Source organism: Schistocerca cancellata, chromosome 2 (genome assembly GCF_023864275.1).
Source record: "Schistocerca cancellata isolate TAMUIC-IGC-003103 chromosome 2, iqSchCanc2.1, whole genome shotgun sequence".
In the NCBI taxonomy this organism is placed as follows: Eukaryota; Metazoa; Arthropoda; class Insecta; order Orthoptera; family Acrididae; genus Schistocerca; species Schistocerca cancellata.
In genome coordinates, this window is record NC_064627.1 from 308,212,160 (window position 1) to 308,239,409 (window position 27,250).

General features: G+C 42.2%; 1 protein-coding gene across 1 annotated transcript in view; it reads right to left on the bottom strand.

The window, feature by feature from the left end:
* The window catches only part of LOC126153633 (uncharacterized), a 558,426-nt gene that overhangs the window by 160,515 nt on the left and 370,661 nt on the right, over nt 1-27,250 (bottom strand). The window contains exon 9 of the mRNA XM_049916084.1: nt 8,249-8,466. Coding sequence (XP_049772041.1) covers nt 8,249-8,466 — 218 coding nt within the window. The remainder of the gene's footprint in view (nt 1-8,248; nt 8,467-27,250) is intronic.

Sequence of the window (27,250 nt, forward strand, 5' to 3'; positions counted from 1 at the left end):
AATTCATCGCAGCTGCGGACCCTATTGCATTGAAAATTGTGTTTATTTTAGGCTGAAGCTCGTGCACAAGATGCACAAGATGGCAAGAGACTAAAACTCGGCACATTACAAACGTTAGTCATCGCTAAAATATTTAAAAACACACACCACTTTGTCCAAAAGGCCATGTCCACATAAATATTGCCCACAGATACTTGTTCATGCAACAAATACGGTACACAATAGCACATATGTTTACATATGCTGGACACATACTAAACAGTACACCGTGTAAAGTGGATTTGCGCTATACTGACGGGTGTCAGTTGCATCTTGTACACCATTTGTACTGATTAGTATGTGTCCGGCATATGTAAACAGATGTGCCATTGTGTACCGTATTTGTAGCACGTAAGAAGCATCTGTGAGCAATATGTATATGGACATTGCCTTTGAGGCAAGGTGCTGTCTGTTTTCAAATATTTTAGCGATGACAAACGTTTATAATTTGCTGAATTTTAGCCTCTTGACGTCTTGTGCTTGAGGTTCAGCGTAAAATGAACATGTTTGAATACAAAAAAATGCTTAAGACCTGAAGACGACAGCTAAGACTTTCGAAAGGGGCTGTCCTGGATAAGAAAGCTATTTTGTGCAATCTTGGTTACCATCCGGGATGAACTTTCTAATAACTCGGTACGTTATTCTTAACGGGATGAAATCGACGGATGTGAAGGTCATCTCTGGAGTGTTATAAGACGATCACCGTTTATATTAGGTCGATGCATAAGTTCGTAGCGATTCCCCATAGGAGACACAACAGATACACATAACAGAGACTTTAGTCATCAGTAATATATTTTCAGTCACTATTTACAACAGTCTACCAACGCTGAGGTAACTTTTCGATGCCGCGACTGCAGAAATCAAGTGGCTATGAGGCGAAGAACTCGTCGAGCCATGTTGGGGGCGCTTCTTTATCTGGAAAGGAACTTCCTAGAAAGTCGTTCGATACAGAGTGGAGAAGGTGAAAAGCTAAGAGGGCAAAGTCAGGTAAACACGGTGGATGCGGAATGGTTTCCCAACCCAACTCCTGTACAGCGTTTGTTGTTGGTCTAACAGAATGCGGGCGGGCGTTATCGCGGAGAAGCATCATTTCAAGCAGTCTTCCTGATGTTGTTATCAGATTACGTCTGCAAGACATCTCAGTTGTTGACAATAAACGTCAGCAGTGGGGGTTACACCTCGGGGAAGCAATTCGTAGTGCTCCACACAGTTGCTGTTCTACCCGATGCATAACATTATCTTTTCTTGATGTGCACACCTTTTAGTACGGGGAGTTGCTGCTTTGTTGGGCTGAGTCATTCCTTTCTTTTCCTTACGTTATTCTAACTGTCTGTGGCATTTGCCCCAGAAACTCTAGGGTTGCTAGAACGTGGGTGAAACTTTGTGCCCAATGCGTAAAATCTTCTCAGTGTTCTGGCCGCATCTAATCAGAGTTAAAACTCGAGCTATCGGATGACTGTCATCTCCTGACAAAAGATATGGTGTAAATCTTCGAAAGCTCGAATTTTAACTCAGATATGATGCGGTCTGAACACGTAGAACATTTTATGGAAGGATGCTAGCGTGAAAACCTTGGATGTCGCTTGCGCTACGATGTCATGTGCGCACGGAAGCTGGAGACGCCACCGTGAACAAGTGAATTTACGGGAGCAAGTCAAAAAAACAAAAGCAATTGTTTAAAAACTAATTTTTAATTCAGAAAACAATATTGCAAGGGGGCACTGTTACTCTACATGATCTCCTTCAAACTCTATGTACGAGGGCTATTCAGAAAGTAGCAAACCTTTTGGCATTAAAAAAAAGAAAACTAAGTGGAAGAAATACATTTTATTATATACGTCTGAAAGAGCGACTGACATACTACTTTTACACATAGTCACCAAACACATTGAGGCACTAATCATAGCTGTGGACAAGCTTTCAAAGACCTGCGTCGTAAAATTCTGCCGCCTGAGACTTCAGCCAATGAGTCATGCCCGCCTGGAGTTCCGCGTTGTCATCAAAGCGCTGTGTTTAAGCCAGTTCTTCATCTTGGGAAACAACTGGGAGTCGCTTGGTGCAAGATCGGGGCCGTAGGGCGGATGAGGGAAAATTTCCCTTCCGAATGAATGAAGGACTTCCTTAGTGCGGTTTGCCGTGTGAGGTCGGGCACTGTCGTGCAAAAACAAAATTTTGGAAGTCAGCCTTCCTCGGCGTTTGTTTTGAACTGCTCTTCTAAGGCTGTGCAAAGTTTGACGGTACCGGGCAGAATTTAAGGTTGCTCCACGTTCGAGAAAATCAATAAGAAGCATACCTTGCCTATCCCAAAACACTGTCGCCATCAACTTCCTTGCTGACAGGGTTTGCAAACATTTTCTTCGTTTTTAGGGGGACCTTGTGTGCTCCCACTCCATGGACTGTAGTTTTGACTCACAATTAACGTGTTTCACCCAAGTCTCGTCACCGGTTACGATTCGATCCAGTAATGAATCACCATGTTTGTGGTAGGCTTCTAGAAATGTCAACGTTGCCCCCATTCGCTGTAAGCATTTTGGGCACTCACCGTGCACAAAATTTGTGGTACCCTAGCTTTTGAGTGACAATTTCAAACAACGAAGTCCGTGAAACTTGTGGAGAAGAAAGCGAAAGCTCCGTTATTGTGAAGGGACGGTTATCACGAATCGTTTCATCAACTTTAGCGACAAGATCGCCAGTCACAATGCTCGGGTGTCCATTCTTCTCTTCATCATGCTCGGCAATTTTTAAACCGAATGCATCATTTCCGGACGGAACATTAGCTCATTGCATTGTTTCCATACACTTCGCATAGTTCACGATAAATTTCTATAGGTTTTAGGTTTTTGCCAACAAAAACCATATCACGGCCCGCACCTCACAGCTGGCTAGATTTTCGATTGCAGCGCACATTTCAGATTCGAATTTCGAAAAAACCAGATGCGCAGAGACGTTCCCGCTGTCTCGGATGGATGCCGACTGAGCTGCCGAGCACGCACATACCAAAATTCAAAAAGTTGGATTCAAGAAGTTGATCCTTCATCGAACCAAAAAGGCAAAATCTCCTTGAGCTAGGTCAGCATTGCACGGTAGGTGGCGTTTGAATTTTTTGCTGTTGTCGAAGTTGCATGTTTCCACATCGTGCTATCTCGCTTATTCTGTGCTTCGTAGTGCCACGCTCATAAACGGTTACTACGCGAAGGAGGAAGCCTTCTCCATCCCCATCAAAATATCCTTACCAGAAAGGACTGATGGGGTACATCGAAAACGTCAAAGAAAGGCCGCACGTTTTGTATTACCGCGAAATATGGGGGAGAGTGTCACAGAAATGATACAGGATTTGGACTGGAAATCATTAAAAGAAAGGCATTTTTCGTTGCGACGGAATCTTCTCACGAAATTCCAATCAACAACTTTCTACTCCGAATGTGAAAATATTTTGACACCGACCTACATAGGGAGGAACGATCATCACGATAAAATAAGGGAAATCAGAGCTCGCATGGAAAGATATAGGTGTTCATTCTTTCCGCGCGCTATACGAAATTGGAATAATAGAGAATTGTTTACCTATTGACTCGCCTTCCTGATATGCTACAAAGGTGGATTAAAGCAAGGAAACAAGATTAGAATTAACGTCCCGTCGACAACGAAGTCATTAGAGACGGAGCACAAGCTTTGAATACGGAAGGATGGGAAAGGAAATCGGCCGTGCCCTTTCAAAGGAACCATCTCGGTGTTTGTCGTAAAAGATCGATTAGTTTTCTTCTGTGCAGTACCACCGGTGGTGGCCCTAGATATTTCGGAACCTTGATAAGAATGGTTTTGGTGCTGCTATGAAAAAGTAACAGATCAATAACCAGTCAAAAATGTGCTAGAATTATGTAACTAAAGAAATAATAATTCAAATGTAGACGGGCCACTTTATTTTATTCTAAATAGATATGAGGTCATCGTGGTAAAAGTCGATGTTAAAATGCCGGCTCTACCATCCAATTATAGTGCGAGAAACACTGGAATTTAAGCATTTTCGGAAGTCAATAACCCTGCTTACCTTCCTGTCGTGTCTCCTTCAAATGTACAACCACATCAGCGTCAGCTGGCAAAACAGATTAAAATGGAATGGTATATGTTGTCCATAGGTATTGGTAGCGTCATAATGACAGGTCTATACGTGCACAGCCTGTCTATATTCCAGGAAACCACATCTCGAGGACAAACATAGAAGTAGAGCGTTACAGGAAGACCCGCTGACGAACACAGAAGCAACGCGCTACTTTTGTGTTTTTCTGCGGGATGTGGGTTTCAAAAAGATACACGGGCTGTGCACGTGTAGCGTTGTTACTGTGACGCTGCCAATACCTATTGACAACATTTTAATGTTTTACAACTTGACGGCATAAGGAATGTGTCAGACCTCTCCATTACATTGAAAACAATATAGCCAACTTAACGCTATTCTTTGCGTCGTGTAAGCTCTCAGATATCGACAGTAACATTCTGAGGGCGAAGCACGGGAGCGCGATTCTAAGCATTGTTCTGAGACGAGGTCTGTCTGCGAGAGTAGCCGGCCGCGGTGGCCGAGCGGTTCTAGGCGCTTCAGCCGGAGCCCGCGGCTGCTGCGGTCGCCGGTTCGAATCCTGCCTCGGGTATGGTTGTGTGTGATGTCCTTAGGTTAGTTAGATTTAAGTAGTTCTAAGTCTAGGGGACTGATGACCTCAGATGTTAAGTCCCATAGTGCTTAGAGCCGTTTATGTTTTCTTGTCTGCAAGAGTGGAAGTAGTAGTGTCGGTCGAGAGCTCAGAGACAGAAGACGTGTCACATTGCCCTCACGTCAGATCTTACCACACTCAGGCCTGATTTTATTTAAATAGCCAGGAGAGATTTAGATAGCTTAACTACGCTTGAAGATAGAATTCAAGGCAAAATTCGCAAGCACAGCTCAAAAGCAATTGCAGGGTTAGGCTCGTGATTGTTAGTCCGAGTTTGCAATAATCCCATGTTTTGCTTGTCAGTTAAATAAGCCTCCTTATCCTCCAAATAATAACAATAATTATTCTCCACATCTAATTAATAAATATGCTGTGGTTATTAAATGTAAATATAAATTGAAAATGAAATAACGTGTTAATCTGGCACTCAGCCATTATTGATACCTATGTCATTGTAATAGTCATTGTCTATTATTGTTTATGGGTTATGATGATTCTGAAGTTTTAAATAGACGTAATTTATGAAATCCCTTCTCACAAGTTATTTACTAGTTTTATTATATTCATTGTTAGTAACAATAAGCTTTAGCTGCTGCTGCTGCGAATTGCTGTAAACCACATGGAAAAAGGCAGTTATCTAAAGAGGTGAATGCAAAACTTAGGGCCAAAACAGAGACACTGACACACCACAACATGTCTTGTACCCTAATCCAGTAAATTCCGTTGAACAAGCCAGATTCTGTATCACTTGTAAATTCTTGTTCAAAAACACAGATAGCTTAGGTACTCTTTGTTACAGGTTCATTTGTTCATGGAGTTTTTCATATTCAAATATCCAGTCAGATAGCTTATCTAGATGTTAGTTTTAAGTTTTTCATGCAACGATCTGTTGAGGGCTTAAATGACAGTGAAACTGACGCTCATACAACATGCACACAGTGTTATGCAGGTTAGATTCCGTTTACTGATAGCTCAGGCTGCTTATCGAGTCCATTTTCACTAATGAACATAGGCATATTTGTTGTAGCTCCACACATGTTAGTTGCATATACGTTACAACGGTGATGTGGATATACATCTTCAGAAGACACGGCTGCAACGGAAGTAGCCACGCTATTTTATTGGTTTTATTGTTCTTGTCTATGTTTGCTCTTGTCTATGTTTGTGTATGCAGTATAAAAATAGGGACTTCAGGTCAACAGGAATAAAACAAAATATATGATAACAGGAGACACAAATCAAGATTTGATAGTGGAAGAAGGGATTGAACTCACTGAAGTGTACAAATATTTAGGAGTCAATGTCACACAAGAAGGAAAACAAGACAAGGAAATTAATTCAATAATAAATGTTGGGAAGTTTACTGTTGGAACAGTAAATGGTATTTTATGGGAACAATAATTTAGAAAGGAAACAAAAAGAAAAATCTTCAACACAATTATCGGAAGCATTATGGCGTATGGGTCAGAAGTATGGGCAGTTAAATCGCAAATAATGAAAAGGTTGATGGCAACGGAGATGGACTTTTGGAGGCGGTCTTCAGGGATATCTAGGCGAGAAAGAATCAGAAATGAAGTCATGAGGAAGAAAATGGACGTTACAAACAGATTTTATAGAAGAAAAACAACTGTTATGATATGGACATACAAAAAGGATGTTCAAAGGAGAGATTATCACAGAGAATTATGGAATGGGGGTCACCAGGAAGAAAGAAAAGAGGGAGGACGCCGACCACAAGGATTCAAGGAATTCAGACCTCTGTCGGAAGAATAAATATTGAAGAAAATTTATGGACAGATAGACAAAACTGGAGGATGAAAATCAAATTTGATGTGTAGTCTTGGGATACCGGAAAATATAAAATGGTACATTGTGAAACCGTCTAATAATCATCTGTACGACTTTGTATTAAAACTACCAGCTTTAGTCCAACAACAAACCGTTCTCGGCTATATAAAACGACATTAATTACAGCATATGCCTCAATCATGAACATCTATATCTAGACAAACGTTACAGATCAAATGCATTAAACCTCTAGAATGAGGAGAAATACCCGATTTATACAGAGTGATACTGTGACGACGGTACGAACTTCCAAGAATGATGGAGACGGGTAAATGTATCAATTTAAGGTAATGGAATCTGGTCCGGAAACGATCAGGTCGAAATTTATAAGCAAAAATCATTCTGACACCTCTGACAACGAAATACGAAGGCTGTCCACAAAGTACATTACGTTTTGGAATTAAAAATAAATAAAGTATTGGATTTTTTTTATTATATACAGATGAAAGCCACACTTAAATACTACTTTTCTACATAGTTGCCATTTAAATTAAGGCACTTATCGTAGCGATGGACGAGCTTGGAAATTCCTTCGTCGTAAAATTCGACCGACTGCGCCTTCAACCACATAGTTACCTCTTCTTGAAGCTGTGCGTCGTCATCAAAACACTGCATAGCCAACCACTTCTTCATTGCTACGAATAAGTGGAAGTCGCTCGGTGCCAGGTCGGGACTGTACGGCGGATGAGGAAACAACTCCCACTTAAAAGATTCGAGAACTTCACGAGTGGCATTTGCCGTGTGGGGCCGGGCGTTGTCGTGAATCAGCAAGATCTTTGAGCCCAACTTTCCCCTGCGCTTGTTTTGTATTGCTCTTCTGAGGTTGTGCAGAGTTTGGCAATACCTTTGAGAGTTTATTGTAGTGCCTCTTTCCAGGAAATCCACAGAAATCACAACTTTTCTGTCCCAAAAGAGGTAACCACGTGGTTGATGGCGCAGGCGGCCGAATTTTACGACGAAGGAATTTCCAAGCTCGTCCATCGCTACGATAAGTGCCTTAATTTAAATGGCAACTATGTAGAAAAGTAGTACTTAAGTGTGGCTTTCATCTGTATATAATAAAAAAAATTTCCAATACTTTATTTATTTTTAATTCCAAAACGTAATGTACTTTGTGGATAGCCGTCGTATATACATGCACCTGTACTGTTGCTGCTGAGTTGCAGGAAGGCAACTTGCACAGCTTGTAGTATGGACCAAAACAAAAAAAGATATGTCTAATAAACAGGGATGGATACCCAAAGAGGTATGAGCACTTGTTCATCTTCGATACTGTGAAACGTGTCTCTTCTATTGGAAGGTCTTTGGTTTCCATATTTTTGGAGGCGGTAATGTGGGCGAAAACAAGAAAAAAATGTCTTGTAAATATTGACTTTATAATGCATAGCTCAAGAGCCATGGACACTTTTTTAGGTTGTAATATCATCATCCTGTACATTAGGCAATGTGTTCACAGGGTGAAGTGTATGATGTGCTGTTGTTTGTCTTTTTTTTAATTAAATACCTGAGAATGGTCTGTTATTTGACCAAAACTTGCAGTTTTGATAAAGAGGCATCACGGCCATTGAGTAAAATCATGGTTTTTCAAAACTATGTTGATTCCTAAATGACTGTGTGCTCGTCTGGCAGAATGCAGCGCTGCAGCGACTGACCGTTCTCGTCGATGGCCGCCGGCTGTCGCGGTCGCGGCCGGTAGCGAGGGTCGAGCAGCGCGAACGTGGAGTCCTCTGGCCCGATGCCGCGCGCCTGCTCCCACTCGAAGAGGCGCCGCGTGAACGCTTCCGAGATGCCCTGGAACCGGAAGCTGCCCGTCGACGTCTGCACCAGCACCTCCTGCCCGGCGCGCATCGCGCTCCGCATCTTCTCCAGCCTGCAGCAACACCGTCTGCCTCAGCAGTAGCTGCCGCTGTCACAACTACACGCAGCGCGATCCAGCACAGTCGGAATACAGCAGTATAGCGGATGTTGTTCTTTTGTTGACAGCTCCTACAGCCCCGGCTGAAACTGATCCCACCTATGTAGCAACTGACAGTTCGAGTTTTCAGAATGAAACTTTCACTCTGCAGCGGAGTGTGCGCTGATATGAAGTTTCCTGGCAGATTAAAACTGTGTGCCGGAGCGAGACTCGAACTCGAGACCTTTGCCTTTCACGTGCAAGTGCTCTACAAACGTGCCCACGAAAGGCAAAGGTCCCGAGTTCGAGTCTCGGTCCGGCACACAGTTTTAATCTGCAGGAAGTTTCAGTTCGAGTTTTTCATAGACTAATAACAGGGGATAGGAACTTTAGGTGTGAATTTCAAATGAAAAAAGGAAGAGAAAATGTGCTCAAGTAAGGTAAAAAATTAACGAAGTGCGAGTACGACTGGCACACCGATGGTTCCGTACATATATAGCCCGAAGATACAAAAAGAAGCGAGCAGGGGACTTCATTTATATACGTGTAAGAGAGAAGTTTTGATAACGCGTTTTTATTTACTTACTGAAACGTGACTATAACTTATATTTTATCTTTGCGTGCAGCAATGTTTGTCTATTATGCTTTTGAAGGATGATGAATGCAATGTCCCTATGACAAAAGATATTTTTATGCGATATAATTAAAATTTTACAAATTTCAGATTTTGAACAGTACTAGAAACCTTCTTTCTTGCCGAATCTCACGATTCTAGGTCAACGTAACTACCCTATTGGTTTTGACGAGTGCGTTTTTGAATATCAAAATACGCGATATAAATTACCGAATCTTTAGATTGCAATGACTTAGACGCCGAAATCTTTTGCAGCGCCAAGGCACTACAAGTCACTAGTATGTGACATAAATTTGAACTTGATACGCCAATCTGTTCCATAGAAAAAGGCGTCGTAAAAAATGAACAGATAAACAGGCTTATAAAAATTACAAAAAGATTTTTTTCATTTTATGTAATTACAGATTAACAATTTTCTGACTTTTTTCCTTCACGTGTAGTGTGAAACCTTGCTTCTTGTCAAATTTCATGATTTTAGTCAACAGGAAGCACCCTTCAGGTTTTCATTGAGTTTTTGAGTATAAAAATATGTGACACAAATGGCCGTATCTTTCGGTTGAAGTGGCTTAGAAGCTTAAAATTTTTACGCCGCCAAGGAGCCACAGACCTTAATATGTGAGAAAAATTTGAAGTTGATACGTCTACTCGTAGTAAAAGCGTCCTTAACAGTCAGACAGACAGACAGAAGATGGACAACAAAACCATCCTACAACGGTTCCTTTTTAACAGATTCAGGCACGGAGCCCTAAAAAGGAGACAAAAAGGTGCTGATTTACAGAACTAATTCAACAAATTCTCTCCTATTCGAACATATTGAGTTCCAAACAACTGCATCAAATCATCACTCATCAGAAGAAGGAAAAAACACGGAACATCAAGGCAGTTAAGCACTTCTGCATTTTTAAAAACAACCCTGTTACTGTTAGGAGACAGAACGTCTTAACAGATGCTAAGGCTTCTTTCGGCGTCCACAGAAACAAGTGGGACAAACTTTGTGTTCACTCAGAATGGCAGCTCAACAAATGCGGCTAATTCCTTATTATCCGGATTCTTCTGAAGACTAGACTCGAGCTTGTGTTTCGCAAAGCCATCTAATCGCTCCCTGACGGAAGTAAAAATATCCTACTGGTTTTCCTTTCCAAGACAATGTTCGTGTAACCATTTAGCAGCTGCAGTCAGGTACTTATGACTATGGACACAAAATAGTTCTCTCTACAAATTATGTATTTTCTCTGGTAGCAGAAATTACCGTGTCTTGGAAATAGCATTTGCGTCGACTGGAAACAAAGAAGGCAGATAATCTTTAATCTTGCCCAAATTCTCACACAACGTGGTACCACAATCAATACATGATACCTAGTGAGTAATGTCCGGAAAATTTGGAAGAGGCGCATCAGTGATTTATCGGCAGGCTCCACCACGACTCGGAGCTTTCAGTTCAATGTCCTTCAGGGCAGGGATGAATTGATTTGCGATATCGTATTCGTTCCTTATGGATTTACTAATCCTGCGAAGGGCTAAGAGCAAGCATGTCACGTGCTTCAGTGTAGGGGACATAGGTATCAATAGATTAATAGCTAGAACCATGTATGGAGCCTGGAATGTAACCACCAGCAGAACCTTTTCCACTCAATATCACAATATTGACAGAAGTCCATGATTGATTACATCACTGTGCTGACATCGGTTTTCTGCAACTCATACATTTTTAACAATTTGGGCTTAACTTTCTCCCCTGCTAAGGGAATAACTAAAATGTTCAAAACATAAGCGTTCCATTGATCTATGGATTCATCCAGAATGATGCCCACACTGCAGCCTAGAACTTTCTCCTTGATTATTTGTATGGTTTCTTGGTAAACAGGCTTCGCGTAGTTTTTTCTTAAAGAACTATCGTCGGACATTGACATTTGTGTATTGTTATAGAAATCCCTAGAAGATTTTATAGTTCACTTTACTGATTGGGATTACTGCTTGTGTAAGAGATGCATATAAATCAATGTTGAAATTCTTCAACTGCATTTCGTAATAGAGGTTTACGTGCTTCGTTAAAAAGTTTTGATGCTTAGAATTGGAAATGTGTTGTTTCGTGCGATCTCGCTGGTCTTTATCCTCGAACAAAATTCCTGGATCGCAAATAGCACATCGCGTAACAGTTCCATGAGTTTCTCTGGAATTTTGTTTGAATTCCTGAGCCAGAACAAAAAATCGGGCACTACACACGTTCGACATGTTAAAATCTAGTAATATCTTGGTTTAGCAAAGAACTTACATTCACGAACACCGGGCTACTGATCCTGAGGAAATTAAAAGGGCTGAGTAAAATACAGTCATTATTATTCGCATTGTTGCAGGCTGTTCAAAGCGGTAAAATGAGAGGAGGAGGATCTGTCGTGCAGACAATTATTTTCCATTGTCGCAGGTGTGCTTTCAGTCCCACGTTTACTGAAGGAGCTAGGCTCTCTATTTGCATTTTCACTAAAAGCTAGGGAGGCCTTAAATGAAGTTAAATATTTACGTTGATACAAATGGAATTAAACATGCAGGTTATTTCTCTTACAAATAATAAAACGCTCTCAAGAAGATCAGTCAAAGGGTGATTATGGACATGGTTGAGGAAACAGGAGTTAAGGTCCCAAAAAAGGGCCACGAAAAATGTGTCTTTTCGCAACTAGAGGCAAATTTTATAGTTCGATATCTTTCCGAGGAGCTTTAATTTACCCTATGAAGAAAGGTGCGCACCTGAAAATTCTAACCTTGGTAACAACCAAAAGTGCAGCCCAATTCGATTTTAGGCGAATAAGCTTGGTGAGATTAGCGACACCTAATGTCACTGTCGGAGGAGTATTCACGAAGTTTTGATTGAAAAGGTGGAATATCGAGCGTCGATTCGTTTTCTGCTGTTGAAAAGGAGCAAGGATGCAACAATCAGTCATGATTTGGTAGTAATGTACAACGATGCACCGCCATATGACAGTTTTGCAGACGCTTCTAGTGTTGGCAAACAACTGAATGACGAAGAGCGAAGTGAGAGACAGTCTCTATATCTACATCAATAATCGGCAACCCACCTGACGGTGTGTGGCGAAGGGTACTACTCTGCTACCACCAACTGGTCTCCCCCCCCCCCCTTCCTCGTTTCACCCGCGAATGGTACATGGGAAGAAATACTACCGATAAGCCGCTGTATTAGTTCTAATTTCTCAAATTTTTCATCGTCAGCATTTCACGAGATGTATGTGGAAGGAAATATAGTTAACTCTCGACTACCCGCGGCAATTGGAGAACTGAAAAATGCGGATAATCGAATTCCCCGGATAATCCGCAATTCAGGTACACAGTGATGCATTAGGGTTGTTAGAAAATAAAAATTAATTACAATATCGTAGTTAACATAACTAATTAACGTCTATAATAAATTCTACTTTAATCTTCAAAAAATATGTGAAAATTAGGTACTTACAACGTGTGCCGAGCAATCCAGTTTCACGTTACCTTATACTACTTTGTAACAAAACCCCGTCCAGGTCATGCAGCGTTCGAGCAGCACAGTGTTTACTACACTCGTAACATAAGATCATCGTTCACCCGCGAGCGCTGATGGGTTAATGGAAAATTTTCAGTAGAAATAAAAGAGAAGAGAAAAAAAGGAGAAATAGGCCGCGGATAATTCGTCGGAGGATAATCGAGAGTTTACTGTATTCACTTTCTCAAAATTTTAATAGGAAACCTCTCCATGATGTGCATCACCTCTCCTGTAACGTCTGCCTACGGAGTTTATTGAGCATCTCTGTAACGCTTTCGCGCCGGCTAAATGACCCCGTGACGAAACGAACCGCTTTTCGTTGGATCTTCTCTACTCTACTATCAGTCCTACCCTGTAAGTTTTCCAGATTGGTAAACGATACTGAAGAATCGCTCGAACAGGCCACTTCTGTGTGGATGAGTTTTATTTCCTTGAAATTCTTTTTGCGGGTCCCAGTCTGGTATCTGCTTTTCCTACCACAGTATTTGACTTATGAGGTTATTCCACTTGAAGTTGCTCTGGATAGTTACTCCTGAATATTTTGCCGTATATACTGTTTCCAGCAATTTATCATCAATTGTGTAGTTGTAAGATAGAGGGCTTCCTTTCCTATGTTTGCGCAATATGTTATATATACACTCCTGGAAATTGAAATAAGAACACCGTGAATTCATTGTCCCAGGAAGGGGAAACTTTATTGACACATTCCTGGGGTCATATACATCACATGATCACACTGACAGAACCACAGGCACATAGACACAGGCAACAGAGCATGCACAATGTCGGCACTAGTACAGTGTATATCCACCTTTCGCAGCAATGCAGGCTGCTATTCTCCCATGGAGACGAGCGTAGAGATGCTGGATGTAGTCCTGTGGAACGGCTTGCCATGCCATTTCCACCTGGCGCCTCAGTTGGACCAGCGTTCGTGCTGGACGTGCAGACCGCGTGAGACGACGCTTCATCCAGTCCCAAACATGCTCAATGGGGGACAGATCCGGAGATCTTGCTGGCCAGGGTAGTTGACTTACACCTTCTAGAGCACGTTGGGTGGCACAGGATACATGCGGACGTGCATTGTCCTGTTGGAACAGCAAGTTCCCTTGCCGGTCTAGGAATGGTAGAACGATGGGTTCGATGACGGTTTGGATGTACCGTGCACTATTCAGTGTCCCCTCGACGATCACCAGTGGTGTACGGCCAGTGTAGGAGATCGCTCCCCACACCATGATGCCGGGTGTTGGCCCTGTGTGCCTCGGTCGTATGCAGTCCTGATTGTGGCGCTCACCTGCACTGCGCCAAACACGCATAAGACCATCATTGGCACCAAGGCAGAAGCGACTCTCATCGCTGAAGACGACACGTCTCCATTCGTCCCTCCATTCACGCCTGTCGCGACACCACTGGAGGCGGGCTGCACGATGTTGGGGCGTGAGCGGAAGACGGCCTAACGGTGTGCAGGACCGTAGCCCAGCTTCAAGGAGACGGTTGCGAATGGTCCTCGCCGATACCCCAGGAGCAACAGTGTCCCTAATTTGCTGGGAAGTGGCGGTGCGGTCCCCTACGGCACTGCGTAGGATCCTACGGTCTTGGCGTGCATCCGTGCGTCGCTGCGGTCCGGTCCTAGGTCGACGGGCACGTGCACCTTCCGCCGACCACATCGATGTACTGTGGAGACCTCACGCCCCACGTGTTGAGCAATTCGGCGGTACGTCCACCCGGCCTCCCGCATGCCCACTATACGCCCTCGCTCAAAGTCCGTCAACTGCACATACGGTTCACGTCCACGCTGTCGCGGCATGCTACCAGTGTTAAAGACTGCGATGGAGCTCCGTATGCCACGGCAAACTGGCTGACACTGACGGCGGCGGTGCACAAATGCTGCGCAGCTAGCGCCATTCGACGGCCAACACCGCGGTTCCTGGTGTGTCCGCTCGCTGTGCCGTGCGTGTGATCATTGCTTGTACAGCCCTCTCGCAGTGTCCGGAGCAAGTATGGTGGGTCTGACACATTTCCAGGAGTGTAGTTACGTTCAGGATCAGTTGCCAGAGGCTGCGCCAATAATCAATATCCTGTTGGTTATTTTGCAAATCGGTACTGTCTTCTGGCAATGCTATTTTCTTATAGACAACTGCATTATCTGCGAACAGCCTTAAAGAGTTTCCGACGCGTTTAACACATCATTTTTCTACATTTTAAATAGTAACGGTCCTATCACTCTTTCTTGGAGTACTCCGCAAACAACCTTTACATCTGTAGATTTTGTTCCGTTAAGAACGACATGTTGACTTCTAGAATGAGATTTTCACTCTGCAGCGGAGTGTGCGCTGATATGAAACTTCGTGGCAGATTAAAACTGTGTGCCGGACCGAGACTCGAACTCGGAACCTTCGCCTTTCGTGGGCAAGTGCTCTACCACCGAGCTACCCACGCACGACTCACGCCCCGTCCTCACAGCTTTACTTCTGCCAGTACCTCGTCTCCTACCTTCCAAACTTTACAGAACCTCTCCTGCGAACCTTGCAGAACTAGCACTCCTGAAAGAAAGTATATTGCGGAGACATGGCTTAGCCACAGCCTGGGCGATGTTTCCAGAATGAGATTTTCACTCTGCAGCGGAGTGTGCGCTGATATGAAACTTCCTGGCAGATTAAAACTGTGTGCCCGACCGAGACTCGAACTCGGTCCGGCACACAGTTTTAATCTGACAGGAAGTTTCATGTTGACTTCTGTCTGCGAGGAAATTCTGAATCCAGTCGCAAATCTGGCCCGCTACTCGGTAAGCTCGTATTTTTTCCACAAACCCGCAGTGTGGGAAGGTTTAAAATGCCTTCCTAAAGTCAAGGGGCACGGCATAAACCGAGCATCGTTGTCTACAGCGCTAGTGATCTCATAGAACCAGGTGAGTTTCGCATGATCTATGTTTGCGGACTCCATGTTGATTTACCTAGACGAGATTTGCGTTCTCAAAAAATGTCATTATTTTGAACATAAAACATATTCCATAATTCTGACAACAAACTGACGTCAACGATACAGGCCTATAACTGTGTCATGTGTCCTACGACTCTTCTTCAAACTGGGTATGACCTGTGCGCTACAGTCTGGAACCGCGCGACCGCTACGGTTGCAGTTTCGAATCCTGCCTCAGGCATGGATGTGTGTGATGTCCTTAGTTTAAGTTAGGTTTAAGTAGTTCTAAGTTCTTGGGGACTGATGACCTCAGAAGTTAAGTTCCATAGTGCTCAGAGCCATTTGAACCATTTGAATGACCTGTGCTTTTTTCCTTCGCTGGGTACCCTTCGTTGCTCCAGCGGACTACGATAAACTGCTGCTACAGGGAACCAAGTTCTTTCACATAACGTTTGTAGAATCTTACAGTTATCTCATGTGGTCCTGATGGCTTCGTACGATGACTGAGAGAAGGGACTGTTTACGATTTTCCGCGGTGAAACAGTTTCGGAAGACTGATTTCAGTATTTCGGTATTCTGCTTGTTTTTCGTATCGGTGCCTGTACGGTCACTGAGTGACTGAATTGATGATTTCGAGTCTCTTACTTATTTTACGTACGAGAAAAACATCTTCACTCTGTGAAGAACTGGAAGTCCCAACTGAAGTGGAGGCGTTGAAACTCCAGTCCTGCGTATCAAAATCGAGGCGATATTTGTAAAAAATGAAAATTAGTCATGGGTCAGTTCTCTACATTTTGCACGAAATTTTGAACACGGCAAATGCAGCCACGCACTAGGTTTCTTCCACTGAAAACACGCCGAAAGGAATCAGGGGGAGAAATGTTGCACCTGTATCACGCCAATCCAAAAGACTTCTTGAGGTACCTAGTCACCGTGGTCGAGAGCAGGGTGTATCGCTAATGACCCGAGAGAAAATACCAAAGCAAGCAGTGGATGCGGGTGGTTCACCACCGCCGAGAAACTTGAAGACCCAGCCATCATCGGGCAAGCTGATGCTGAGTGTTTTTTGAGATCAGCATGGTCTAGCGCTAATAGATTATACTAGTAAGACGCAAACCGTCACAGGAGCACACTGCAGACATCTCCGGACGAGTTCACGGGTGGCTGTCAAGACGAAGTGTCGCACGAAGCTGTTCGAGGGGTTTTGCTATACGATAAAGCCCCAATTCATTTTAACAGGACTCAGTCAGCCATCGTTAGGAAAGATGTGCCGCACTGAAGGATTGAATACGTAGAGCAGAAATAGCACCGTCACCACGTTCATGGTCACAGCTTCATTTTTCGAGGAGATAACTAAAACTTCATTATTGCAACTAATTCACTTAATGCGAATTTGTACGACCTCAACTGAAATGGATGTAGATGTATTTTTTCCAATAATGAAATATGAAGATTTGTGCTAGGACGGCACTTGAAACCGAATTTCTCGCTTAATGCGAGCGATCACCTTCACAACTTCAAGGCTGTGTGTGCAAGCTTCCTGGCCCGACCAAGCCACCGACCGGGAAGCGTTCGCGGATAGCCAAAGTTTTCAAGGCGACTACTCGCGATAAGCGGGAAATCTGGGATTTGAGTCCCTGTCCAGCACATATTTTCATGTATCACAAATCACCAATACATCTAGATCCATTCCTTTACAGCCAGTAATTTAGAATTATATTCCATGCAGCTGCTGATTATCTAAGTAAAACTTTTTGACACCCCTCCGTATTATGCTAATTCATGGAACAGAGAGAGGCTGTGCTCCGTTTACGTCACTGCTGAGTACAGATCTCCAACTTTCTTTTTTGCCATGACATAGCAGGGTGCTCGTTGTCTGACCGAAGAAACCAAGTTTCACTTATTGAGCATATCCCGAACTACTGTCTGGAATAGTAATCAGAAACGGATCTGTCTGTAGGAAAGCGCGTTGCAAAGAGGTATAAAGGTGTATGTCCGATGATGTGTGCGGAAGATAATATGTCAAGACTTCTTGGACACCATGTGCTTCAAAGAGAAATTTAATTCGATCGAAACGTCATAGGTGTTGAATCCTGGAGATAGCATTACGAAACAGACGGCGAAAGACAATCGATGAAGTGGAAGAACCTGTCGAGTACAGTCAAGAAAATAAATCAAGAAACATGAATTTAATGAGAAATTTATGCCTCCGTTGTCATAGATTTCAAAGCTGCGGTGTAGGTGCACTTGCAGGAGAATCGTCTACCAATTGCCCTACGATCAAACCGCCGGGGATATGCCTCACAAGGACTACTGCCGCTTCGTGCCATCGCACTCCCTCATACGGCTACCTGCACTGAAGATACACTACGTGATGTGAAATCTGTAGGACTGAAACCTGACTCATATTGTCCATACTTGGCGCCGAGTTGTTTTCACCTTTCTGGACCTTTGAAACAACGTTCACAGGTTCAGAAGTTTGTAGGTGACAACATGGTCAGAAGGCAGTAGAAGATGTCTACTTGTCATTAATTTTTTTTCTTTTGTGACTCCTGGGTGCTTATCGTTTATGTTCTAAGAAGGGATGAATTACCGAAAAATAAGACAACAGCTGTTTCTGTTTCTGCATTTATAAAAAAAATAATAATATTCTACTTATTTCATGGCTTCCTTTATATAAGGTCATGTAAAAAGGCAAAGAACAGGATAACAGGAACGCCATCCAAAATTCAGTTCAAAATTGGAATAGAACTGATATATACTATTATAAATTCCGAATAATAGAAAAACACCGAGCTTTCGGGGAACGCAAGCTAGTTACAAGCAAAATTATTATAATTGTAAAAAAATCGAGATCTAGATGTAGAAAGAGCAAACAGACTGGGTACGGAAGAAACAGATCAATAGTATGAGTCCAATACGCCAAAAGAAACACATTATTTTCAATAAAACGATGAGAAAAAGTTGGCAGTACTGTTTCCGTCACGTGACAGTGTAATGTGTCGCATACCCTGGAGCCTCATTCGGGAGGATCATGGTTCAAATCCTCCGCCTGCCCATTAAGATATAGTTAACCTTAATTTCCCAAAAGCACTTCAAGAAAATTCCAAGATGGCTCTTTTAACAAAAGAAAACTTGCCGATTTTCTTACACAACACAAACTACAGTCTGGTCAAAATTGCTTAATAATTGACACTTCGCGCATGCGATATCGCTGGATCGCCTGCAGTAGGTCGCTCTCCTGACACCCCACACACGAAAGATTTGGCAAGCGATTTCAGCCAGTATTATGAACGTCACCGTGTCGAGAAGTTCAGCTACGGAAAATGAACTGTTATGCTTAGCAGCAGTTGCAGCGGATTTCCGTATCACAACGAATACTTGTCAAACATAAATTTAAAGTAAACGACAACTATAATTTATGAACCTTGTTTTGAAACGCTTTTCTTGGGGACTGTGGTTTTCTTTGCAGAATATATTACATTTTTCACCGACGCCAAATTTGTTATGTACACCTTACTAGTGTGTCAATACAATTCGTTTTACGTTTATTAGTCCTCAATTTTTTTATTCGTTAGCCTTATAATTTAACTTCAAGTATTTACACAGAGTACTCGAAGTGTTTATAGAGACGTCAGTAACATCACTACTGATTACTGGGACTCTTATTGTAAATTTGTGCGAAGGAGAGTTAGATTATATGAAATGACAAGGAAGTAGCGTATATAACTGTAAAATAGATTTGCCCTGAACATTTAAATTAAAATGTGCTCTTAAGATTACAGTAGGTACGTACCGGAATGTATTCCGTCTAGAAAATAAAAAAACTTTAATAATACGTGTATTTATTTCATAAATAACTAAAAATCATAAGGGGGAGTCCACTGTATCACGACTGTTACTATGAACTTCCCATCAATTCTATTTCTACAGCATAAGCTTCAAAATGCTAATTACTGCAAAATTTATTCTTAATACAAATGGCAACTCCGGCTTTCACTTCACTTCTCAGAGTAGTTCGTGGTCCCTTGATTACCATAAATTCTAGCCTATATTTCTTACACAACGTGGGCAATTCAAAACGAAACAAAACTGCACAATCGCTTAGTAAATATAGAATTGCCACAGGCCGCTTCTAGCCAGTCAGACAGCCATATTGTGTGCACGAATCGCACTCGGTCCATCAGATTGCCTGGGATTTATGTGATCAGCGACCGACCGCTACGATTTGGCCACACACGTACGATCTACCAAGCGTTCGGTCGCCCACGCAACGGGTCGCTGCGATTTGTGTGTGTGTGTGTTTTCGTGTCGTTTATCATGTCTGATGAACTCCGAACGAAAAGGGTCAGACCCAGGATCCAGGATGCAAACAAATCACAAGAGAGAGCCGGACAGGGAATGTCGTTTAAAAGACAATAGCGACAACTCAAGTGCAATGTGCGGAAATACTTTGAATAGGAGTCGGAAAATGGGGGACCTCCCTTACCGGTGACCAAAGTAGTCGCGCGAACAGCAGCCGCGGTTAATGTTAGTGAAACGTCCACACTTCGTATTAGTAAAGAGAAACACGAGAACTAAAGAAGTGAAGCAGGACTCTTGTCTTCATTTGCCAGGCAAGAAGAGAAGTGTACAGAAACCCGTAACAAACCTGGATGCTTTTGCACATGATGCGAGTCAGCGTCATGTAATCAGTATAATAAACGAGATTGGCCTTCATTAGATAAGCTACGTTTAACACTGAGTGAGATGGAATTTTTTGAAGGCAGCAGATCGTCGTTGCGACGACCGGTTCTGCAGAGTCTGGGTATTAAATATAAAAAATTTTGAGGCCGTAAAATGTTGATGGAATGAGAAGACATAGCCGCAGGGCTATGCAGAATTTTGCGCGAAATAAAAGATTAATTTTGAGGACATTGCTTGGATCGATGAAATATGGGTGAATGCAGGTCACACTATTACGAAAGGTTGGAGTGACGACAAAGAAGGTATGTCAGTCCCCACTGGCAAAGGCTGTAGAATTATTCTTTTGCCATGCTTGTACCTAACATGGCTGTATTCCCGGCTGTCAACTGTATTTCAGATCCAAGTAAACGTCAGAGGACAACGAGGAAATGAATCATGAAACATTTTTAAATTGGTTGGAAAAGACATTGCCAAGCTAAGAAATTCCGTCAGTAATTATTTTCGACAGTATCCCATACCATTCAGTTTTAAAGGATAAATTTGCAGCCCGGTCCTTTCGAAAGGAAGGCATTATTCAGTGGTGAAGACGTCACAGAGTTACTGTGGACGAGTCACTAAAAAAAAGCAGAATTATTAGAACTCGTGTTACTTCAGAAGCCACAATTCCCAACGTATGTTATCGACGAGGGGGCTTATAAATATGTACGTGGAGTCGGCAGACTACCACCTTTTATCACTGCCCCTTTAACGCAACTGAACTTAGCTGGGCGCAAGTGAAAGGGTATTTTGCTCACGAGAATAAAAAAAATTACAGTTAGTTAAATTGAGACCCTGACTATTCAGGGCCTGGACAATATCAGCGAAATAGACTGGAGGGCTTTGTGATGTATACGAAGCGAGTAATTGACGAAGCGTGGAATAATGAAAGTCTTCTCGGAGATAGTGTTACGAAACTTATTATTGCTTCTAGCTCTTAATGTTGTACTTTGTACAAACAAGAAAATTCGTTTGTTATTTCTTATTATTAAATTATTTCTAATTCCATATGCATACTTACAGTGCTGTTGCAGTCGTGTGATATATTACTGTGCCGTATGTGTACTTCTATCTGGTGGTACAGGTGTGTTCATGTCATCTGTGCCTGTACGTTCATCTGCTTCCAGAGTTTGAATCTGTGTTGACCCATGTATCGGTATGATGCTGCGTGGCGTGTGTATGTCGTCGTGGTCTCGCACATTGTGATCGTTCCTTATTATAAGTCTTGTGTAACGCTCTTGATACCTCATTAGTGAAGAGGATAATTATGCTCCATTTATCTGGGTCTCTTAAAGCTTACCCTATGTCTTCGGTTTCTGTCATCGGTCTTGCATGTGTGTGTGTGTGTGTGATACTGTAGTGTTATGTGTTCGGGGGCTCAGTACCCCACATGCACATCTTTCACGTTGGCTAAGGCCAGAGCTGCGCAGGTGTGTGTATAAGGGCCATGGCCAGTCAGGAAGAGTGCCATACTGCGGCCTGGGTCAACATCTCTCAGCGTCAACGGTTCCTGGATGTTCTGGAAGAAGGAAAAGACCCGACATCTCTAGTGAGATGTTTTCCATTCTTTTTCCCATGTCTCAACATACCAAAGATTTATTTGGCGTGTTTCTGTAATAAGCTCCCCTGTTACCTCATGTACCTCGTCCAGTCTTCCCCTTCTCAGAGAGTATGCTGTTGCTCTGTCTCTGAAAGTTAATGCAGTGGGATATGTCACAAGTGAAACGCATAGGCCTTCTATGGAACTGGTGCCAAATGCCCCCAGCATCCTGAGCAACACATTTCTTTGTCTTCGCCTCACGATGCCTGTGTGGGTCGTGAGAGACAGTCGATGTGCCAACGCACTTGCTGCGAAGCACTTAACAGACCCGAAGAGGGCTGTATGATACATTCGTAGTGTCTGTAATGGTACTCTTTAGTGAGTTGTGAATAGTGTAGGAAGTTTGTGCATTAGTCTTGTTGATTTTTTGAACTGTCGTCCTCCCGAATGCGAGTCCATTGTGCTTACCACGGCTTCACCTGACTCTGTGCGAAGGTAGAAGTTCTGAACAGTAAAGCAGCTCAGTTTACCCAATCAAATTGAACAATTTTGTTACACGACTCATATTTTTATTGTTTGTCAGATGTAGGTCATTCGATCTCCTTTTCCCCCTCTAACGTCGCCCACGTCAGCAAGCAAATGTACTTGCAAATATGTTTTGGAACACGATTCTGCCTTTAAAAAAACACAGTCTTCTTCTTTCTAACCGTACGTGTTTTGGCGAAGTTTCACCATCGTCAGTAGGTTCATTTTATTTTCTTAATAGGAAATACTGATCTTTAGCTGCGGAACAGCTGACATTTTGGAACAATTTGTGATATGCAATTTTTGCGGTTTTCACGTTGTCTTGACTACGAAAATTGTATTTCCAACCGCACACTGTGTAACTGTTTATGATATATTCGAACGTATTTGTCTTCATTAGTGTTTTGCGCACAGTCGCTTTTATGAATTCAGGCATGGAAAGTAAAAGAGCAACTGTCTAGCTAGGCACACACGTACAGTGTTCTACGGTATCAGGCATTAGCAGAGCTACAGAGGGATATCCCCGAGCAGTAATGAGAAGTTAATCATTATGCCTGGTCTTCGACTGATAAGCCAATCGACGTGATAATGTCGCTGAATCACACTGAAGTTGCTGTTATGACTCAGTATAGAGTTAAAGAGGGGCATCCCCGAGCAATACTGAGCAGTCACTCATTACTTTTCTTGTTACACTGATAAGGCAAAGAACGTGATAACGTCTGTACTCAAGTGAATTGCTGCCTTATAAACTCAGTCAACTCAACAAGTTGCTGTGAACTTGTACTTATTCTTACTAAAGAGCTCAGAGCATTTTTTTAGTTGATTTTTACGGGAAAAAAGTTCTTTCCGATGTAAAGCATACACCTTTAATTCATTTCAAGAGTGTAAATATCTAGTCCTCACAGTTACGCAGTGAATATGGCGTATATACAACAGAAGCGCCTAAGAAATTGGTATAGGCATGCGTATTCAAATACAGAGATTCTGTATGTAAACAGGCAGAAAACGGCGCTGCGATCGGCAACGCCTATGTAAGACAACAAGTGTCTGGCGCAGTTGTTAGATCGGTTACTGCTGCTAAAATGGCGGCTTATCAAGATTTAAGTGAATTTGAACGTGGTGTTATAGTCGCCGCACGAGCGATTGGACACTCGACACTCCGAGGTAGCGATGAAATGGGGACTTTCCCGTACGACCATTTCACGAGTGTGCGTGAATGTCAGGAAGCCGGTAAAACATTTACAGAATAGATACCACTCTGACAGGTAACACGTACGTAAGCATCCTGTCTGATCACCTGCATCCATTCATGTACATTGTGCATTCCGACGGAGTTGGGCAATTTCAGCAGGACAACACCCCATACGTCCAGAATTTCTCCAGAGTGGCTGCAGAAACATTCTTCTGAGTTTAAATACTTGCTCTAATCACCAAAGTCCCCAGACATGAACATTACTGAGCATATCTGGGATGCCTTGCAACGTGCTGTTTAGAAGACATCTCCACCTCCTCTTAATCTTACGGATTTATGTACAGCCCTGCGGAATTCATGGTGTCACTTCTCTCCAGCACTACCTCAGATATTACTCGAGTACGTGCCAGGTCGTGTTTCGGCACTTCTGCGTGCTCGCGGGGGCCCTACACGTTATTCTGCAGGTGTACTAATTTCTTTGGCTCTTCAGTGTAGCGTTGTCCGCTCGTCATCAAACATAAAATGTAATGCTTTCAGTGTTCGAATTTTTTATCAAAACAATAAAATTAAGCATTTAATGTCTTGATAAACACGAGATTAGAAAATTCGTTCTAAAAAGCTTTGTTTCCACCTTTTCAGATCAAATGAACATTTTCCATGAAATTTTGGGGCAACACACCGTTCAGTACCAAGTGGTACGTATATTTCAGCAGCTGCGCACAAATCTTCTTTTTATACTTTGGCTGAACATATGGTTGCAATAATTTGTGTCCGGCAAATCGGGGCATTTCTCTTACGCTGTCTAAAAATGGAAGTAATTTGGGGAGCAGAAACCAGGGCTAATCGGGACACTTCTCTAAAGTTTAAAAAAAGGAAATAACTAATGGGAATATTTTCTTGGCTTGTATGATTCCCGCCGTCTGTAGATACACCAAAATAATGGACCTTCGAAAGAGCATTGCATATTTGTTTGGCAATGTCGCATTTTAACACTGATTTTACGAGTGCTATTGATTTTGTTCTGCTCAACGACACATTTTTTGCTGCTTCGGAATAATTAAGAAGTTTAGAGCTTAAACCTAGACGTACAGTCCACTAATTTCAGAAAGGTAGGATGTTTAACGGTACGGTAGCACACTGCTAATACCGCTGTTATTACTAATTTGTCCTAATTAAATAAATGTGCAACAACGTAACAGTCCATTTTAAGTGCTTGCAGAATACACGTTTGATTTACGTTTTACGCTAGCTAAGTGATACTTAATATCTGCTCTTCCCCTCGTGCAATGGAAACTTACCAGTTACACATTTTACTTCATAATCACATTTCCCTCGCTTATGAAGAACTATTGTTTATGCATAATTTTTTTTTTGGGATGAACACTTCCTTTGCGGTATTTTGCGTTCACATGAAACAACCACTTTAATAGTAAATTAACCACGATATCATTCCAGCAGAGAAATAGAGTATCATGCTGGTGCATAGCTTTAACCCCACTTACGTTAGATAAGGGACAATAATAGAAAGAACTACTTTGACAAGTCGTACATTCTTCATTACTGCTTTTTGGTTTGAAAGCTTAATGGTCTTCCATTGTGTGTTCAAGATGAGAAATCCTTAATCAAGCGCATTGCAAGCTGCAGTGAGAAACTCAGTTGATCTTGGTGACTTTGTTATTCTGAATTCAGTTTCTATAAAATGTGAAAGCATCAGTATAACTGCCAAGTCAATTAGGACTTAAAATTTCCCATACTTCCATTTGCAGGAAAACAACCGATTGCATAGCGCTATCGAAGTTGATCGAAGTTATCAAGGATATCCACCAACTCATTGTACACACCACAACCACAGGTGGAAAGCGCCATTGCTTTAGTTCCATCCTCATTCTTTTCTAGAGGGACTTATGTATTTAGGGTTGTTCAGTGCTATAAGAATGGTCACGTTTCTCGTTGTTGCACAATATAGCAGCAAACCAATTTTTGCATTGAAACTGGAATTCCTACAAAAATTTATCGCTGTATTTTGTTTTTCTTACTTTGTTAATCTGTAATGCTGGGGTGAGGCATCATCGTGCCTGTCAAGCAAAGTGTGCCTTCACGCGCCATCTGTTAGTGGCTGGAGCAACTTGGATATCTTATGCTGCTTGCAACGGCTTCCCCGCCATCTGTTGGTAGGAAGAATAACAACTTCCGCAAAATTTTAATTCTGCATGCATGTATGTTTAAAAACCGTTCTAATAATTTTGATATATAATACGTAAGAATTCTCCATCAAACTTTTGTAGTTTTGTATGAGAGATTTCTCTGAAATTGCTGTCGATTGTCGATGCCATTGTACGTAGCGGTAACAAGCATGTGCTGTGAATGAAGTGGTGCGTTATGTCTCGAATGAACGATGGACTTACTCGAAGTGTGAACTGATATTACGATATAAAACTATGTAAATGTTGTACGAAAAGATTAGCAAGTCTATTGTAGAGCAGAGTAGTAGAAAGGACTCGTCTATTTCACTGAGAATGTTTTCCGAAGGTTTTGCCTTACCTAAAAGATGAACGCACTTGAAGTATGACCCAGTAGTATTGCTTAAAAGTATCAGAATGTTGTATGAACACCAATGGTTCCAGAAAAATTACTCTGAGTATGAGATATTGTCTGAACTGTGGGGATAGCTATAGGAAAGCTACGTGTAGTACAATACTTCTGCGCTCTGTTCATAAAGTCTAGCCGGCCGAAGTGGCCGAGCGGTTCCAGGTGCTTCAGTCTGGAACTGCGCGACCGCTACAGTCGCAGGTTCGAATCCTGCCTCGGGCGCGAATTTGCGTGATGTCTTTAGGTTAGTTAGGTTTAAGTGGTTCTGAGTTCTATGGGACTGATGACCTCAACTGTTAAGTCCCATAGTACTCCGAGCCATTGAACCAACCATAAAGTCTACTTTCCTTGTATTTTTGTGTGACGATGTAAAAAGTTGAAATCACGATACTTTGTCGGAACTTGCATCAAAGTGCAGTAACATATTTCACATTCAGAACCTTTCCAACCAATAAATATTTCGGTTATTAAATGACTTATATGAAAAGTCATTCTTTGCCTTACGAAGTTAATTCGTCTGTTTTGGCAAAACTTACAAGTATTGAGTCAGTTTTGTTTTGTTTTGTTTTCCTCATTAGTGGCAGTAAAAGAACAGGTACAATTGTACTTCCATCCCATGCAGTGCTCAACTGCAGTAAGTGTTGTTTAAAAGCGAAATGAAATAAACCTTTTATTCTTAGTTGGGGCTGTGACGAATATCTCTGGAATAAAAGGTAATAATTTACTATTACTGCAGTGATTTCGTCCAGATAAAAGTGCTAAAAATGCCTCATCCCATTTTTGAAACAGGGACGGTATCGAAGTGATTAAACCATTTAGCAATCTGCTAAAAAGTTACTGTTGAGAAGTGTTAAGGTAGTTGTCTTCACGTTATAACAGTGAACAGTACTTGGTAAAATCAGTAACAGTAAACTCTAACAGTAGTTTTCACAAGGCGCATGAAAATTTACCTTCTATATAATTAACTAGCGTCCCGCCCCGGCTTCGCACAGGTAGCAACTAATAATAATCTACGACTTCTCTGGCGTAGCGGCGATAAATTATATACAGAAACCTTCGTCGTGAACCAGTCTATCTGTTAGTGAAAACCGTATGAAAATCCGTACTGTACTTCCT